General features: G+C 36.9%; 2 protein-coding genes and 1 long non-coding RNA gene across 4 annotated transcripts; 1 reads left to right on the top strand and 2 right to left on the bottom strand.

Annotated features, from left to right (window-relative positions):
* Positions 1 to 5,478: 5,478 nt before the first annotated feature.
* Positions 5,479 to 6,804, bottom strand: LOC116256777 (polygalacturonase inhibitor-like). Its single transcript, XM_031633257.2, has one exon. The coding sequence runs from the start codon at positions 6,787 to 6,789 to the stop codon at positions 5,668 to 5,670; it is 1,122 nt and encodes a 373-aa protein (XP_031489117.1). The 5' UTR covers positions 6,790 to 6,804; the 3' UTR covers positions 5,479 to 5,667.
* A 2,669-nt stretch (positions 6,805 to 9,473) lies between these two features.
* LOC126410154 (derlin-1-like) lies at positions 9,474 to 18,487 on the top strand. 2 transcript variants are annotated; one of them, XR_007573627.1, is made up of 6 exons: positions 9,474 to 10,051; positions 10,162 to 10,225; positions 16,934 to 17,068; positions 17,333 to 17,403; positions 17,765 to 17,893; positions 18,043 to 18,487. XR_007573627.1 is itself a non-coding variant. In XM_050078387.1 (5 exons), the coding sequence occupies exons 1-5, from the start codon at positions 10,011 to 10,013 to the stop codon at positions 18,184 to 18,186; spliced, it is 513 nt and encodes a 170-aa protein (XP_049934344.1). In that variant the 5' UTR covers positions 9,474 to 10,010; the 3' UTR covers positions 18,187 to 18,487. The 2 variants fall into 2 exon arrangements, 1 of the variants encoding a protein (XP_049934344.1); XM_050078387.1 differs by lacking the exon at positions 17,333 to 17,403.
* LOC126410156 (uncharacterized) lies at positions 11,331 to 18,948 on the bottom strand. Its single transcript, XR_007573629.1, has 3 exons — positions 18,805 to 18,948; positions 15,931 to 16,124; positions 11,331 to 11,524 (listed from the first exon to the last, which is right to left on the bottom strand). It is a non-coding gene; the product is annotated as an uncharacterized LOC126410156 (long non-coding RNA).
* Positions 18,949 to 19,835: the final 887 nt, after the last annotated feature.

Genomic DNA, 19,835 nt, shown 5'->3' with positions numbered 1-19,835 from the left:
GCTACAAAATTAAGGCAGGCAACCAACCCCATAAAGTGAAATTCAAGTGACAAGCTCAAGAGAAAACTACCACTCTCTGTACTACCATTAAGGTTAACGGTTAACCTGGACCTTTCTAGAAGAGGTACTTTCAAAAGGATTCTAGAATTTTTGAAATTGACTCATTTTGGTAAAGGGTTAAGCGCCACCAGCCTCATTGAAAAGAGGTGCTTTCAAAAATAAATTTCAAGTTCTTGGAAATTTGTACATCTAGAGTAAGGGCCTATATGAAGTTCACTTCCAACACAAATTCTTAAATTTTTGAAATTACACTCTTTCAGTTTATAAAATGTTAAGCTTGAGCTAGCCTTGCTCATCGAGAAGAGATATTTCGAAAAATCGTTCTCAATATTTGTCTATTCAACTGTATTGCCCCATATTGCAGGCACTTTTCGAGCCTATATCTTTATATTCTTGAGTTGTTTGTTATACGTTGTTACTGGTGGTAGCCAACTTTCTCGTGGATGGTAGGAGACTGGTACGGTTGGATGGAGCTCAAGACCAGCTCTCCAATGATATTGATTTGGCTAAAATTGGACTACGCATGGTGAAGAACCGGTTTATGAAAATCTGAGTCCCTTTGAGAATTCTAGAAAACTTAATTGTAATTTTTAAAATTTGGTAAGCTGTTTTTTTGTAAATGCAAAGTACTCTTGAGGAATTTAACTGCAAGATAGTCGGTGGATTAGTAAATTGGTTAATAAGCAGGATTAGAACAATTTAATAATGGATTAATACTGATTTAATTAATGAGATTAAAAACTAATTATACTACTATTGAGCTGGTCAGAGAAGAATGGTGAGAAAGAGAGTGGGAGAGGAAGATATATATATATATATATATATATATATATATATATATATATATATATATATATATATATATAGAGAGAGAGAGAGAGAGAGAGAGAGAGAGAGAGAGAAAAGGGGGAAAACTCTAGCCATCTGGTAGGGGTCTATCTAGTACCATTGGGGAAATTTTTGGTAGTTTTTGACACCTTCGATTCGATCAAAATCATTGTTCAGTTCAGGTATGGTGTTCATGGGATTTTCAAGTTGTTGGCTGGCTGAAGAACGACCAACTCATCTTGTCTTTTAATGATACTGTGCATGCTCATGTCATTGGATTGAATACCTCATATGGCTTATGGAAGACTCTCATATAGTGTTTCGCAGCCCATTCTCGATCAAAGAACATGCAGTTAAAAGAGCAATTACATGTTCTTAAGAAGGGTACTTTATCTACTGATGAATATAAAAGGCCAAGATGTTGGCTCACCAGCTTGCTAAGGCTGGCAAACCTGTCGATGATGAAGACTTGATAATGCACCTCTTAAGAGGCCGCCCGCTAGAATATGGACCATTTAAAGCACTGTTACAACTTATGTGAATCCTATATCTCTAGCTGAATTGAACGGACTGCTTCTTATTCAAGAAACACAAATCAAAGATCAAAAGGATGCATCAAGTGGTGGTATGGTGCAGCCCTTGGCTAATGTTACATAATATAAAACTGAAGTTAAAGAGGTTTACTTTTGTCAAGGTTCATATAGTCGAGGAGGCAATAACTTTAATCGTGGCTGTGGACGAGGAAGAGGTAGGTGGCCATACTGACTACAACAAGCCTAGAGTCGTTTGCCGCTACTGTGACAAGCCAGGACACTCTACCAACACTTGCTTCAAATCACTGGCAATATTAATTCCCAAAATCAAACAGGAAGTGAAGCTACTGTCTATCATTCTTTTCCTCTGCATATAATGGATGGAAACGGCTGGATCCCAGACTTTGGGGCAAGCCACCAAATAACAAATATATTGGAGAATCTATCCTTGCATGAGTCCTACGTAGGTTTTGATTTAGTCAAAATGGGTAATGGCTTAGGAGTTCCTCTCAAGGACATTGGTAAGGCTCTCTTCAAAGTCTCTAAATATTATATTTCTTTGCAAAATATCTTACATGTTGTCAACATAGTTCACACTTTATTGTCGGTTAATAGATTTTTCAACGAGGATAAAGATGTTTTTGAATTTCATCATGATAACTATGTGGTTAAGGATCAGCTCACAACAAGAGAGATTCTTAGGGGGACAAGTCATGCAAGGCTCTACCGGATCAACTTGCTGACGCCGGTAGACATTGAGAAACACAAGAAGTTGGTGCTTTATGAGGAGCATGTTCCCTTGGAATGATGGCATGAGAGACTAGGTCATCCTAATTTTGAAGTTGTTAGAGATATGATTCATAAGTTTGAACTTATGAAGTATTGTTTGGGAGGCCACCTAATTGCACATCTCTCTGTGTCTTTGGTTGTATTATATACTCGTGCCTTCAACCCACTAGAAAGACGAGCTAGAATTTAAATTTTAAACAATGTGTCCTCCTTGGGTATTCTAATGTCCATAAGGGTTTCATCTGTTTTCAAATGAAACTAAGAAATATATAGTTAATCAAAATGTAATTTTTAATGAGACCCAACTTTTGCTCATACCCAGTCAGCCAAAAACCCATTGAAACCCCTAAAGCCACACTGGTTTCTATTCCATTACCTTTATCAACACCCATTGAACCCGACATTTACCAAGGCACTCCCTCGCCGAGCCTTGAAGGGTCAAAACCTGAACCTAATGAGACCATTTCATCCTCTTGTAAACAGCCCACTATACGACGTCTTCGTATGCACCAAATGGTCACACGATCCCAAGATGGGACTCATCGACCAAATGTGTACTAGTCGACTTTGTATCCTATTCCTCTTGCCCTCAATTCCAAAGTCGATGACCTAAGACCCAAAACCTATAACCAGGCTGCCCAACATGCTCACTGGAGTGACCCCATGAAAAAAGCAGTTGAGGCTCTCTGCAGTAATGGAACTTGGATGCTTGTCTCTTCTCTTTCAGATCAACCCCATCAATGGTTGCAAGTGGGTTTACAAAGTAAAGCACAATATACAGGTTCAAGGCAATACTATCAAACTGATGGGGTCAACTACTTCGACACATAGTAGTAAAATCCACAACCATTTGCACAGAGCTTTCTCTTGCCATCTCTCATGATTGGATGATTAAACAATTAGATGTTAACAATGCTTTCTTGAATAGTGTCTTGACAAAACCAGTCTTCATGGCACAACCACCAGTATGAAGATGAGCATCACCCTGGTGCGTTTGTAGTTTACAAAATGCTTTTATATGGACTGAAACGGACTCCTGGAGCCTGGCATCAAGAGTTGAATTGTGCTCTCATTCAAGTGGATTGCAAATGGCCACCACAGACATTTCATAATTTGTTCTTAATGGGTGGCAATTTAAGATCTATATGACAATATATGTAGATGACATCCGGACATCCAATTCTTTATGTAACGTCTGATCAATACACTCAACAAGGAATTTGCTCTCAAGGATCTAAGGCCTCTCCACTATTTTCTCAGAGTCCAAGCTATTCAGTCTTCACACAGCTTATTCTTAATGCAGTATAAATATTCTTTTGAGATGAGCAAAAATTGTTGGGGTTAAGCCTATCTCCACTCCCACGTCAACAACCACAGCATTAACTAAGGTGGGCGCTCATTTTCTGGACACCACACAATATAGGCAAACAGTGGGTGCACTTCAATATTTCTCTCTCTCTCTCTCTCTCTCTCAATCTTGCCTTTGCTGTTAATAAGGCCCGCCAATTTATGCAAGCACCGACACTTGACCATTGGATTGCAGTCGAGCGCATTCTCTGCTACCTAAAGGGTACCTTGCAGTATGGTCTTCTCCTTCCCAAGTTCAAATGGGAGCTAAATGCCTATTCTGATTGAGACTGGGCCGTTGCTCTGATGATCGAAAATCTACTGGAGCCTATACAATTTATCTCGGACCTAATTAGATCGTTTGGAGTTCCAAAAGCAACCTATTGTTTTTTGTTCATTTACAGAGGCTGAATATAGGGCTGTTGCCAACAATGCTGCTGAACTTCTCTAATTATGATCTCTTCTTGGGGAACTTGGAATTCAAATCACTTGTGCTTCAGTCATTTGGTGTGACAATGTGAGCGCTACATGCTTGTCTGCCAATTCCATTCTACTCCAGAAAAGCAAACATATTGAGATCGATTCACTCTTTGTTTGAGATCATGTTACAAGGGGAAAATTATTGGTTCAGCATCTTCCTTCCTCTCACCAGCTCACCAATTTTGTAAATAAACCTCTTGCTGAATTACAAAATTGACAAATGCAAAAAGCTGAGTACAAAACTATAGTAGACATTGAATGCAAAATAGTTTGGCCAAAAGCACTGTTGGCAGATTTCCAGTTGTTGTTCCTCATCCAATCACCTTGTTTAATGATAACAAATCTACTATACAAATTTCAGCGAATCCTGTTTGGAATGTACACACCAAGCATGTCAAAATCAACTGTCACCTGGTGTGTAATGTGGTTACAACTGGAATGATTAATATTTAGCATGTTCCGTCACACTTGTAGTTGGTGGATATATTTACCAAGTCTTTAAATAAGGATCAATTTGCATTCTCAAATCCAAACTGAGTGTAGGTGATCTCACCCTCCAGTTCAAGGAGGGGGTGTTAAAGCCTAAAATTAGAAGAATCCGGATACTTTGGCTTCAAATATTTTCTTTCTTATGAGGCATATATCAATTCTGTTGCAGATATGTTCCCACGCGGTGGGGATTTGAGTGCACAAAAAAGGATTTTCACCATTGATTTTTCTTGTGATTTTTTGGTAATTATTATAATAAAGGGAACAATAAGCTTCTCTTGCCATAATTCTGCCCTAATCCTGAGTCATTGAATAGATACCTCTCATTTTTAATGAAAGAAAAGGACGATTTTCTTATGCGTATACATCGGTTTTTTAAAATTTGCTGGTGTGTCTCTGTTTTACGCCTAAGCTGCTGCCTGTTTTTCCTTTGCTCTGCTACTTTTCTCAGGAGCTGCCTCTGCTTGCAAAAGCAACTAGCTATAAAAGCTAATTTCACTCGCAACGAAGGCAAAAATTGCGTCAGTTGTAGCTTTAACTGAAAACGACAATTATGTATGGAGATATCTAATCGATGGAGAAAACTGATGGAGGCATTAATCGATGGAGCTCTTGGAAGTCACAACAATCGAAAGCCCAGCCTCTAAAAAGAGTAAATTCTGGGCTGTTTCCGTCTCCCACGCGAAATATCCCAACTTGATACATAAATGCATTTTTGACTCCATGAAGTCGCTCTCTCTGTCTCTGTCTCTGTCTCTGTCTCTGTCTCTCGACTTGTCCTGCTCTGTTTCCTGCGTACTTCTCCAGTTCTGCAGTAACATTTTGGCTTTTCAGATTTTCGTTTTGAGCTGTTCCTCTGTTTTTCCTTGATCCCGAGACTTAAAATTGTCTGGTTTCACAAGAAAAAACGTTTTCATTTTAACTAGAAAGTAAAGAATAACCACCAAGAGAATGACAAAATAATGTCGTGATATACATACATCGTTTAAGTGATTTCTTCGACATCCCAGAAGAGAAAACACGATTTTCCGAACTTACACGGAATTAATTTCCGAAATGCTATTCTTAAGTTAACCAAACCAGAGAAAACAGAGCTGCATTTATTGAGTGGGCAAGCTCAGAGGGTTGAGTAAAACAGATTTCAACATAATTTAGCAGAGAGCGGCGGTCCACAGAGGCAGCGGTTGTGCATATAGGACGAACTATCGAACTTCTGCATGTTCCCACCTTGGGGGATCCTCCCGCACAGCCTGTTGTAGCTCACGTTGAACTGCTGCAGGTTAGCGAGGCTCGTAATTTCCGTGGGGATGCTTCCCCCTATCATGTTATGTGAGAAATCCAAGATCTGCAAGCCGGACGGGAAGGTGACACCGGTCAGGTCGAAATCGAAGAGATTCCGGGAGAGAATCAAGGTGCTCAGTGACTTGGATCGATTGTTGAAGAGGTGAGATGGGTCGCCGACTAGCAGATTCCTATCGAGATCGATGGTGGAGAAATCGACACGGCCAAGAGACTTGGGTATGGGGCCGGAAAGGCTATTGTGAGAGAGGAAGATCGAAGGGTTGGCGCCTCGGAACTGGCCGAAGGACTCGGGTATGGGACCGGTCAGCTTGTTGCGGTCCAAATGCAGCCATGTGAGACTGGGAAGATCAGCAAGGGTTGGGGGAATGGAGCCACTGAACTGGTTGTAGGACAGGTCCAAACCCCCCAGGTTGGTCAGTCGATTCAACCAACTTGGTATGGGGCCGGAGACGTTCGTCCAGGTGATGCGAAAGTAGGTGAGCTTGGTGAGGCTGGCGAAGGATGGTGGGATTCCTCCATGAAGATTCGGCATCTTATGGATGCTGAGAAACTGCAAATTGGGGAACTTGGCGATGGCTGCCGGAATCGGGCCATTAAAGTCATCGCCGAAGAGGCTGAAGCTCGTCACGCTGCTGGTGTTTGGATTGCACTGGATCATGCTGAATAGGTGGCAGCAGTCACCGGTGAAGGTCGTCCGGTTGAGGGCGGCGAAGATCTCGTTCACAACCTGCGCATCTTCGGGAAGGCATCGCCACCTGGAAGCAGAGGCGACGGTGATGGAGAGGGAGAACAAAAGGAAGACGAAAAGGCGAGGCATTTCCAAACTCCCTTGTTGCAGACTGCTCAGCTCGTGGATGAAGGTAGACCAGAAGCTACTCCCCACTTTATAATCTCCGTCTCTGTCTCTCTGGCGCCCGCTTTCGACAAAATTTTCTAAAGGCGGCCAGCTTACGCGCTTCATTAATGGATCCCATTTTCGTTTTCCTTGAAATTGAGCTCATGACATGCGGAAGTAAAGGTGAGTAACGCTGGGCAACGGGTCCATCTAAAAAACAGCACTGAGTTGACTCGATCCGGTAACTTACCGAGTCCGCCTTAGTTGGCCCGACGAAGCGCGATTCAATTTAATACATTTTTTAAATATTATTTTATTTTTAAATAATATACATTTTGTTATGATTAATTATATTATTTTATATTTAAAAGTATATATTTTATTTTAATCCGACCAAACCCGCTCAGTGCCGGGTCGACCTTGAGCTACAGTGACGGTCCGATGCCATCGGTATGTCTCCTCTCCCGGCCCACATGTTCTCAAAACAGGGCCACAGCTGTTAAAGATTTCTTTTGCTTGCTCGTGATATTTGACTCCCCACCACACCGCCTGTCTCGACGTACACGGTTTTCTTTTTCCGAGAGACCACAAAATGGCGGGCAGAGAATCTCAACCGCTCATCGTCAGGATGCAGGAATTTTTTCCGTTTGTTTGTCTCCACTCCACAACCATGCATCTATGGGGTTCAAATTTCTGTCCAATGAGCACCAAAGTTTAAATTTTAAACTTCAAGGGAAGTCTCTATAAATCAATAAGTAAAAATTAAAGGAGGTATTTATACATAAAGAAGGCAATTTATGTGGGGGCGGTTACTTAATTTTGTGGGTTCCATCAAAGTTGTATGAATTATGTTACAGAGTTTTGAGGGTTCGTTGTTGAGGATAAACTCAGAATGGAGAATACATGACAGAACTGCCCTTTCTAAAACATGAAGATCAGAGCCGCCGCCTCTGGTTTGGCATGGATGGATTCAAACTCAAATTCACTGTAGTTCAAGTAGCTCGTATGTTAAGTTCCATTTTGGATCGGAATTCAAACTTTATTAACACGAACTAGATGTGATAATTTCCGTATGAACATGAGAGGGGTAACCTACAGGCCGAGTTTGAGCCAAGCTGGGTCAGCCCAAGATAGCCTAGTTTCTCAATATCTACAGTTCGAGCTGGCTCAAACTTGATTCAAAGCTTGAGCTAAGAAGCTCGAACTCTCGATCCAAGATTTGGCTTGAGCTTGGGTAGCCATTTATTAAAAAACTTTTATTTAACCAATAAGTGACAAGGGGATGAGAATAGTGAACCCACTTTTTGCTACGAATAGTGTAGGCCCCATTTTTGGCTAAAATGACCCCTTTGGGAGGGAGGGTTTGGCTATGTTGGGTGGGCATTAGCCCTGTCCACACCCCAAAGGGGTATTTGCATGGCTAATGGCCAATCCCACTTGGTCAAAACATATTTAAAAAAAATAAAAAATCATTCAAAAATACTTGAAATTTGCATAAAAATGTTGTTAAATTAAAAAAATTCAAAATTTGAGTTTTGACTCCAAAACTATTTAGAAATACCCTCATAATCTTCTCTTTTGGGCATGTGCTAACCCTTGGGGAACTTCTATTGTTTTCTTATCTGAAGATTTAAAGTTTTCCTTTGCTCTCTCTCCATTTCTCTCTTCTTCTCTTCTTCTTCTTCTCCAACCTTGGGAGCAAGTTTCTCTAAGTTCCAATCCTTCAAAGGAGCACAAGGAGATCTCTTGGATACCTTTATTATTTTGGAGCATCACCCAAGGAAACTCTAGAATCATGAGAAGAAAGAGACTTGTTCCTAATATCATCTATATTTTAGGTATGTAGTCCTCTATTTGTTTTCATTTATTTTCATTCCTCTTGCCACCTCCCCATGGCAGTGCAAGATAGCTCTAAAAATTTCCTATCTAGAGTCGAGAGCTACTCTTGAATGCATTGAGAGCATGTGCAAGGCGAAATAAATTTTGTTTCTTTATTTATTTTCAAAATATTTTTGTTATGTTGCTTTGTTCATCATCTATGCTTGAGATGATGTCCATGCTTGAGATGATGTCCATGCTTGATAGTTTTTCTTAATTAATGAGTGAATGAACAGTGAGAATGAGTGTTTGGGTTGAGATTTTTTCATTATTATATTGATTTTGAGCTTGAGATTCCTCTAACCCGAGAAAAACCCTTCATGAATATGTACTTGTTAAAATGCATCTTCATGACATTTTCATGTTTAATTCCTCTCTTAATCACCCAGTTAGGAACTCCAATGAATGTTTTATTACATTCTTCTCCATTGCATGTGTGTTTGATTTTCTTCCATACCCAACGTAGGAGAAATATATTTTCTTGTAATAAACGACACATATAAAAATACTTAGAATCATGTTTTCTAAAAGATTTTCGAAAACAAGAACCCTCTTTAATGAGGCCTTGGAGACTTAGCCTATGCTTTTGCATGACTTAAGTTCCTCTCCAGCCTACATAAAAAAATTGAAGTAATATATTTTTAACTTATTTCTTGATTTCAAATCTCATAAAAACATATGCGTATATACATGTTATATACTATACTGCACATGACTCTCTCTCTTTGTCTTTCTGTCTTTATGATTTAGCATACTCTTTTACAAATTCTCATATATGTACATGTATAAATGAATGTATATACATGTGTTCCACTTTTTCTCTCTCTAAAATCTCTCTCTTTTTCATATATATATATATACATATATATATATATATATATATATATATATATATATATATACGTATATAAGAATATGTATATCTCTCCCTTTTATAAACCTTTTATTTTGTGAATTTCAAAATCTATTTCTCTCTTTCCTTATTCCTCTCGGATTAAAGTCTTTTCTCTTTTCCATTGTTTTGAATATTTTTTTTCCTAAGATCTAAGGTTTTAACTTTTCATTTGCCGACTTCACCGAAACTAAAACTCAAGTAATGACCCAATATTGGAATCATACTTGATGGTTTAGAACCCTATTCCATTTTCAAAAACTTTTCTATTTTCATAAAGGGCTCGTTTGATTCACTGGAAATATACTGTTGAACAAGAAATATGTTTTAAATATTTAAAATATTTCCATTTCATCAAATGTGCAAATATTTTTTGTAACGTTGAAGACATTTCAGAAAAAAATTTCCGGAAACATCTTTCCACCGTGAGAGGTGGAAAGATATTTTCTGTTTTTTTTTTTGCCCGTTAGGGCATGCAAAGGCCATCTTCTTGTCCTCAGCTGCTTCACCCCACCCACGAGAGAGAGAGGAATGCTGCTCCTGCTGTTGCTGCCTTCCTTCGTTGCTGCTGCCTCAGATGCATCCGTCGTCCCTCTCACCCTCTCATTCTCTTGCTGTGTAAGTAATCCTCTCTCTCTCTCTCTCTCTCTCCCTCTGTTCCTGGTGATCCACTGACTATGCATTCCTCTCTCCATCATCATAACATAGACTTGTTGCTCGATTTTCAGTGGATCTGGAAAAGTTGCCTCAAGAAACATCATCAACTCCTTGCAAGGGCTGAAAATCAAATGGGTAGGGTTTTCACGAGATCCACCTCCTCTTACATCTTCTTGTCTATTTTTGTTTTCCTTCCTGATGAATCTTCTTCGAGAGCTCTTTTGCCTAATTTTGTGATTGGATTGGCACTTGTGTTATGATTTCTATTTTTCACTACACGTTCCCTGCCTTAATTTGTTCCCTGCCTTTGGTAGCAGCTATTTCAAGCATTGAGTCTACAACTCAGCGCGATCCCTTCCGTCTCTCTCGCTCCATTGCCTCTCTACTGTAGTTATAGTTGTGCCCAGCCTTAAACATGTTCTTGAGGTTCTATTACCAGACTTAACTCTTCATTTTCTTCAGGTTTGAAAACCAATGAACGGCTCTAGGTATGTGATGTAAGACGCATCTAATAGTTTTTGGCTAGCTGTTACTAAATTGGCTTCTAGCTTTCTTTATGAGTCATATCACATTAGGTTCTCACCAAGATTAGTACAACATGCATTGCGTGCTTTCGAACATACTCTTCCTGAGTAGACCAAGTAGCTTACTGCTTTCTAATTGTTTTCCAGTGGTATGTATAGATCTTCTGATCTAAGAAAACTGCGGCAGACATTGTTGAATCTATTTCTTGTAATTATGGCCTTGTAAGTTCCACTTAGCTGAAAGCAAATTATTTGGGTTTATAGTGCATCTTTTAAGTCAATTCCTTCTTCAAATGGATTAGGTGATCTTTCATGTCATAATTTATGGCGAGTTCTTGAGGGATTATTTGACATGATCATCCAATCTTCTTTGTTCGGAAAATTAATTCCCTTTAAATATTTATAGTTGATGAACTCCATTTCCCTGTCCCTTGCTTAAGAGATATTAAACAATATACCAACAAATAAGGATTCTGTGAAATTGTGGATGGGGATTCTTTTGCTGAACCTGAAAAGCCAAGATGGTCATTATCTGTTTTGGGGATCTTTCATGGTTTCTTTTCTGTCTTCAACATATATAAATATATCATGTATTATCCCACACCAACATATAACAGCATTTTCAATTTCCTTGAAGACTAAAACAACATAAGAAACCTACCTCAATCGTTCCACCAGCAACCTTCTTGGATCTCTAGAAAAATCATGCACTCCAATTATCGTCAAGAGCTAAACTACACTTTGTTGTCTACTCTTTCAGGGAGAAAAAGTTGAGAATTTCATTATACGTCCCATAATACCTCTCAGCCCATATCTTGTTCTTCACTATGAACGTCAATCGAACTCCATTTTGGTTACCCTTCCCTTCTACAGTGTCCAGTCGGCAATACCACGTCAATGGCGATATCACCTGTCAGTATAGTCTAATGCAATTTGAATAGTAGAAGCACTCAAGGTAACAAACAATTGAGCAAAATGAAAAAATCTAAGAAAAAAAAGGATCGTCAAACGAACACCAAGAACCAGATGCATTCCACTAAACCTAGAAATATATTTCTTTTTCATCAAACTAAGAAATAAATTTACAATCAACACACGCACATCAAAATGAGAATCATAAACATTTTTCCCATTCCTTTATTCCAGAAAACTTATTTCCAGAAATGTTTTTTCAATTCCAGATTTCTTTGTCATCAAACGGCCCCAAAAATATTCATGACAATCTTATAAATAAAAACAGGAAACTTAGATGTATGTGATGGTAGGAATGCTTTTAATGAATGTTATAGTAGGAATGAATGATTTGCTTCTAATCATATAGGGTTAATGAATTCATACATCCACATTCACATGACATCATGAATGATCACAAGCACATCTCTAAAAGAACTTAATCAAAATAATATTGACATCTAGTTTGGTAGTAATTGAATTAGAGCAAAATCTCAAACCTACTTAAAGTCTTAAGAGAACATTAAAGTGGCTTCAAAAAGTGATCGTTAAAGGTTTCCAAATGATATTTGTAAAGTTTCTCAATTCAAAATTTCCCAAATCAAAATGTTTTATATTCTCAAATGATTCTTTAAAACTTTTTCAAAAATTTGAAACATCAAAATCTTCAACATTTTTGCAAACATCACACCACATTTAGAATAAAAAGATGTTTCAGCCAAAATAAAATGCATCAAGAATAAACATAGCCCTTGGATTGGTTGCCCCTGGTAAAGGTGCCGAGAATGGTCAATCCTTGTACAGACGGGTGAGTCCCTTTCTCCTCTTATTTAAAAAAAAAATAAATTATAAAGCACTTAAAAAACGAAAATGGATTTTTGGGGTTGCAAACACAAACTTACTTGCAAGTCAATAGCAAATATGGAAACTTTATTTACCAAAACTTCATGAAGCATATCATAGGAATGCTCTTCAAATAGGTCATTGAACCTTCCTCCCCATCTATATATGGTTGTTCATGTTACATGTGCAGCATTTGGCCCATCGACAATCCCACCAGTCCTCCAGCACAATGCTGCAAATGATCTCGAGGACCAAGACTGGTGAATGTTGAGAGATTCTAAAATTAAGCCGCTCATTCTTATGATTTTGTAGTTGCAATTTAGATTGAATGAGAAGACTAAAGTTTCAAATATGGTGAAAGAAAAAGGAAAAAAACAAGAATCCTATAAAATCAAAAGCAGAAAAGTATTTGGTTGGTTTCTTTGTCTAAGCATATGCATGAAAAGAGTAAAGGCAAAGAGGAACAAAGAAGAACAACTAATTAAAATGAAGACTTTCAAGAAGAACGTTGACATGAACATGCAAACAGTTTTGTACATCTTTAGATGGAACTTTTTACCTAATAATGTGGATAGTGAACTCATAAAAAACACGGCCAAGGATATATAGATCACCCAATTACCAATGGACCAGAAAACAAATCCAAGAATCAAGTAGTGTATGGATTTTGGTATTACTGAAGATTGACTAAAGGGGCCTACTTTCATACACTATACCTTGTTATCCTTAGAAAAACTATCAGTGAACAAAACAACAAATAGTTAAACTCCCCATTATGGATCGACTATAAGTGTTGACTCATAGTTGATATGGTTGTATAAGTGTGCTTTCTGCACATATTACGAAATGAAAAATTCTATGCATTGTTCAATTCAAGATCAAGTGCCTTTTATGAAGAGAATTTTTCTTAAGGAATGATGACTTAGTTGTCTGCTCATGAAATTGCCAACTTCATAAAGACATGATTAAATTAAATATGAGTCCTTCATGGAGAAAGTCATTAATTTATAGTTCACCTTCTCTCTTCAGTAGTTACATGTATTGTACTTACTCGACAAACACTATGTGGCATGAAAAACTGATCATAAAATTCCTATTTTTTTTTTCATCCTCTACCAGGTTTTGTCTCCCTTGGTAATGCGATTTCATACCACTAGATGCATATCTACTACCAAATTTTGCAGTTTTTTCATTTTCTTTCCACCTTTGGGGTCTATAAGTGGAATGCTTCCTATAATCAAATTTAGTATACCTTACGATATAATGTGAAGATTTGAAGAAACTAAAAATGGTAGCAAAACAAGGGGGACCAGAATGGGACCATAATGAGCATGTCTATACATCACAATTAGATAAAAAAAATCTATGTTTTACCTGTCCAATATGCAAAGGTATGCAGAGCTAGAATGCTAGCTCATTTTTGCATCAAAAGAACATGAGCCATCTCTCTCTTTCATTCATATCATCAGGCCAAATAGTTGCTTTGATAATAATGTAAAGGGACAATGCAAAAGAAAGAGTGAAACTTATCAGTTAGTTTTTGTTTGCATCCATAAAATTTATTTTGGTTTTTGGAGTGCTTCAGAAATATAGTCTTATTTTTGAAATGAGAGATTGGCCATTCTTGGTGTCTTTACTGGGGGTAGCCAATCCAATGGCTATGTTTATCCTTGATGCATTTCATTTTTAAACTTATCAGTTAGTTTTTGTTTGCATCCATAAAATTTATTTTGGTTTTTGGAGTGCTTCAGAAATATAGTCTTATTTTTTAAATGAAAGATTGGTCATTCTTGGTGCCTTTATTGGGGGTAGCCAATCCAATGGCTACGTTTATCCTTGATGCATTTCATTTTTACTTAAACATCTTCTTCATTTTAAATGCGGTGTGATGTTTGGAAATAATGTTGAAAATTTGAAGTTTCAAACTTTTGGATGAAAAAGTTTTGAAGGATCATTTGAGAATATAGACCATTTTGATTTTTTGAATCGAGAAGTCTTTGCAAATATCATTTGAAAATCTTTGAAAGATAATATGGCCATTTTGATGATCACTTTTTGAAATCGATTTAGTGTTCTATTAAGAACTTCAGTAGGTTTAAGATTTTGCTTTAATTCGATTACTATCTAGGTAGTGCTCCATCTCATCTTGCTTAAGTTCTTTTAGAGATGTATTTGCGATCATTCATGAATTCCACAAGTAAATGTGAATGTATGAATGCGTTGATTATATATGATTGAAATAAAATTATTTATTCATACCATATCATTCATGTAAGAATATCCTATTACATACATTTAAATTTGTTTACATACTTGTTCTAAATATTCTCATGAAGAGAAAAAAAAAAGATTTGAAAGTAAAATAGAGTTGTAGATCATCAAACATGATTCTAATATTGGGTCACTACTTGGGTTTTAGCTTTAGTGAAGTCGATAAATAGAAATTAAACCGATAGATCTTAGAAAAGAAATATTTAATAGAATGGAAGAAAGAAAAGCAAAAATTTTAAGCCAAAAGGAATAGGGAGGAAGAGAAAGAGAAAGAGAAAGAGGTTTAAAAAATGACGAAAGAAATATTTTAAAGAGAGAGAAGGAGATATATGTATGTGTGTATATGAAAATTTATAAAAGGAGGGTCTTAAATCTAAGAGAAAGAGAGAGAGAAGAAGATTTAGAGAGAGAAAGTGGAATACACATATATACTTATTTATGCATATATGTATATGAAAACCTATAAAACAATATGTTAAATCATAGAGAAAGAAGGATAAAGAGAGATATTCATGTACGTGTATATCTATACAACATATATATACACATATACATATATGAAAATCAAGAGATTAGTTGAAGCATTTCCAATTTTAATTTTTCTATGTAAGCTGAGAGGAACTTGAGCTCATGCAAGAGCCTAGCTAAGTCTCCAAGGTCTCATTGAAGAAGGTTCTTATTTTTGAAATTCTTTTAAAAACATGATTTCAAATATTTTTTTACATAAAACAATAACCATTTCATCTATTACAAGAAAATTTATTTCTCCTACCATTAGGTATGAGAGAAAATCAAGCACACACAAAAAGAAAGATAATAACGTAAAAAACTCTCATTGAGATCCCTAACCGGGTGATTCAAAATGCTAATCGTAAGAATGTTATGGAGATGCACTTTAAGATATACACATTCGAAAGAGGTTTTCCTGGGTTGGGCAAATCTCAACATAAAAAATCAACATAATAATAAAAAAAATCCTGATCCAAGCACTCATTCTTACCGTTCATTTGCATAAAAAAAACAATCAACTATGCATAAACAACATCTTAAAACAAAGCACACATTCAAGATAAGATAAAAACATATTTCGATCCTAGAATGAAATCTTGTTTCACCTTCTCATGCATCCGGTGTGCTCAAGTATAGCTCTTGACTCCGAAGAAGAGATTTGAGAGCTATCTTGTAAGGCCATGAGGGATGAAGAAGGGAAAAGGAAAGAAAAAGAAAATGATTGGGATATTAATTACATACCTCTAATGTGTCTTAGAAAATGAGTCTCCTTCTCCGTATGATGCTAAAGCTTTCTTGAATGAAGCTCCAAGGTGTTGAAGATGTCTCTTTGGGAAGCCTCCTCCTCATGCTAAAGCTTTCTTGAATGAAGCTTAGTTGATATGAATCATAACTCCATAAGGTCACATTTTTTCAGTTGAAAGGTCAAACTTGAGCTGATTCATGATGTTGCAATAATGCATGTTAAATTTACGCTTGCACACACATAAATGCATGTACATTGTGCTAGTTCCATTGGTATGTGATGGCACAATAATGCATGTTTCCACAGGCACACATATGCACACATTAGGTTGCTTTCTTGAATACATGGCATATTAGAATAGGTGTTATTAGATTCGTATTGTTCAGAAATAGTTAGATCTTAAGTTATGTTATGAACAAATCATACAGTAAGAACAACCGCTCTTTATTTAGTTAATGGACCTTCATGTGAATTCAAATTGGTATTAATTCATTTGAATTTTTCATATTGGAATTGTTTATGCACCAATGGGTATTGTTAAATCTTAGGATTTTCTTTTAGATGTTGTTCCTTTTCCCTTCAATGTTTGACCATAGATGATGAAGATGCATCATTTATGGGTGTTTGTTTTGCCTGAGACTTGTTTTAACCCTTACTTTTACGACAAGCATTCACAAACTAGCAATATGTGAACCTAGTGATTTGAATTAATTTTATTCTTCTTCAATGGATGACTTGCCAAAAAATCTATGAAAGTTATAAATGGTGCAAAATGATCTTTTCGTGCTACCATTGGGGAAAAAGTGAGCATTCTCAGAGTTGTGTCAAGTTGTGTCCAGTGCATTTTATTTATGTAGAGATATGTCTATCGATTCATATTACTTTTCCAAACAAAGTTTAACATCTCTTTTATGGCACATAAGCAGAGCCTTCATTTGGATAGCCACTAAGTTTGGCCAACATTAACACTCAACACTTTTTGTTAATGTTGTGATCCAGGTACTAGCATCAGTTCTACAAGTAAGCAAAACTTATGGAACCATATGCGCGTTGACAACAACTGTGTTTCATCTTGGCTTGGTTAATCCTTACTATATTGCTCTAATATATAGTGAAGTGCTTCAATGCTTTCAGGTATCTCTAAATGTTTGGGGGTTTCGGCGTATGGTACCTTTTTGGCTTCTGACTTATTAGAATATATGATTTAGATTAATTTGGGTCACATTTAGAGTGCAAAAATGAGAGGTTGAATGGAAAGGAAAAAGCAAAGACATTTTTTGGTTAATGGTTTCATACTAGAAATATTCCTTATATGGAGTTTTTTGTGTTATTTCTTGAATGTCTCAACTTGCAAAACCTTTTTTGCCACTTTAATGAGTTATTTTAATTTTTTTGCAGATATGGAGGGTCATTACAAATTTTTTATTCCTTGTTAAGTTCACTATTAATTATGGAATCATCTCGATGATGTAAGTTGTCTATAGATAATCAAGTATTAGTTGAGGGTATAAAAAAGGTTCTTGTTGCTTTAGCTTTAAAGTTTTAATTGTCCAGCATCTGTTAGAAAGCTCTAAAAGAATTTAATTTTACACGACTCATAGCTAGATATCAAGTCCAACTGGAACAAGGGCCCTTTGCTATGCCAACTGCTGAATTTTTATGGATGATAATCTTTGGAGCCAGTTGGTTGATGGCTTGTGCTTTTTCTTTTGTTCTCTAGTATATTTCAATTTTGAAATTGATGTTCAAGTTGTCCTTCTGAAATATGTCCTCTCCATTGTGGAAGCTTAAGCCTATTAGACTACTAACTCTCTAATGTTAATGTTTCAGGCATTTTCCATTGTTCTGCAGATGATGCCATTTTTCCTAGGAGTATCACTGGTTTTCATGCTTTTGTATGTATGGAGTAGAGCATATCTAAATGGTCAAATTAACATATATGGCCTTGTTACTCTAAAGGTACTGAAAAAACTAGTTCCTTAGATTGTTAAAGTACGTTATTTGGCCATGGTGTGTACCTGTTAGCTAATTTTGAGAACCCATCAACTTCCATCTGCATATGTTTTTTTTCTAGGAAAATGCTCACGTAACAAAATGTGGTCATGCAGGCTTTTTATCTGCCCTGGATAGTACTAGCGTTGGACGTCATCTTTGGATCTCCTTTGCTTCCACATCTAATGGGGATTGTTGCAGGTCATCATTATTACTTCTTAACTGTGCTCCATCCATCCGTTGGAGGGAGAAACCCTTAAGTTTTTTTTTTTTTCCTTGAAAAATGGAGGGGCCTGTAGCGGTGACAATAGTCACTACTAAACATACCATTTCCACGTAACAGACCATATTGCCAACAACTTCCACCCTCGCCAACAAAGTGGCAAGTATTGCCAATAACATTATTGGCAACGGCAGCCTGGATTATCCCCTACGGTGAGGGTCATTGCCTATGATGTTATTCGCAACGACTTTGTGGCTATTTGCAATGGCCAAATAACAATGTTTGTAGTAGTGCAAACAATTATTTCGCATCTTTGGAGCCAATTCTGATGGCAAAGCCTGAAAATAAGACTATTTGAATATCAGATGCAAAACAAAATGAAGAAAAAAAAAACTTGCTAGATGCTAATCTAATATTAGAAAGTTTAACCACTTACTTTTTTCAGGGCCCTCACAATACCACATGCCCACATGCAACAGAAAAGCTAATCCATTATATTCAACTCTTTGCAGAAGCATAGATATTCTATCTTTGCTTACTACAAACACTGTCTAATTCTCATAAACTAAAAGGCCCCATCAGAAGTTCTAAACCAAACAGGAAGAATCTCCAACCCTTTAAATATAGAAGAGAAACAATACTTTTGGCACTATACCATCATGAGGTAGACATAACAATTCAGTTTGCCATTTCCCATAGAGTTCCAGAGTTCCTTTGCTATCATTCACCTTGAGCTCATCACCATCTTGAAATGCTTGTACTCTATTGACTTTTCAAGTGTGTTTCACCACCTGAAAGACTCATACTGGACACTGATTGTTAACACCCCAAATTTTTCCACATCAAAATTGAAGCAATGTGAAAATTTCACAAAAGAATTGTGAAAATTTGCAATTTCAAAGCCAATTTCGAATCTAAAGAACAATTAGATTCAAATCGTGAATTTAACCCGATACACGAATCCCAATGCAGGATTACGAGTCCAAATTCAATTGCAAATGTCATTTGAAATCCAAATCCAATTGCAAAATGCAAATTTTGACTTAGATCCAAGAATTGGATCTAATTCAGTCTAAAATGCTACGTGGGACCCACGTGTGGGCCCCACCTAGCCCGTGTGGTCAAGAGCCCTCCCCAGGGGCCATGCCCCCCTCCATGTCAAAAAAAAATAATAAATAAATATTTTCTCTCAAATTAATTGAAGAAAAGTCATTTTCAAGAAGAAATAAAGGAGAAACCTAGGAAAAGAGAGACATTTATGTCTCTCTCTCTTCTTTAACCAGATCCTCCTTAAAGAAAAAAATAATTTCCAAGGAAGCAATTACTAGACTGGTCAAACTCACCTAACCTACTTAATCCAAGTAGGTTTGACCCGGGTGCACTCAAATGTGGTGCCAATTCCAGCTAGGTTCGGTCACAATGGGCTCAACATAGTCAAAACGTAAGTCTGTCTCATGATCCAATTAATGGACGAAAATAGACTTTGACCGAACCAAACCCACTTTGACTAAACTCAGTCAAAGTACAATTTAGCTCAATTAAGAGCTTTCTTGACCCAAATTTATCAAATTACCTCAAATAAAGTCAAACTACTTGCAAATGAGCTTTGACTTTGGTCAATTGGTCGAAATTGATCAATTTGGACAATTTTGCCCTTCTGCAGTCAACTTAAGATTAAAAAACCTA

The sequence above is a fragment of the Nymphaea colorata genome, chromosome 6 (assembly GCF_008831285.2).
Source record: "Nymphaea colorata isolate Beijing-Zhang1983 chromosome 6, ASM883128v2, whole genome shotgun sequence".
Lineage (NCBI taxonomy): Eukaryota > Viridiplantae > Streptophyta > Magnoliopsida > Nymphaeales > Nymphaeaceae > Nymphaea > Nymphaea colorata.
The sequence above is the reverse complement of the archived record's forward strand: the minus strand, read 5'-3'. Positions and strand labels throughout refer to the sequence as shown.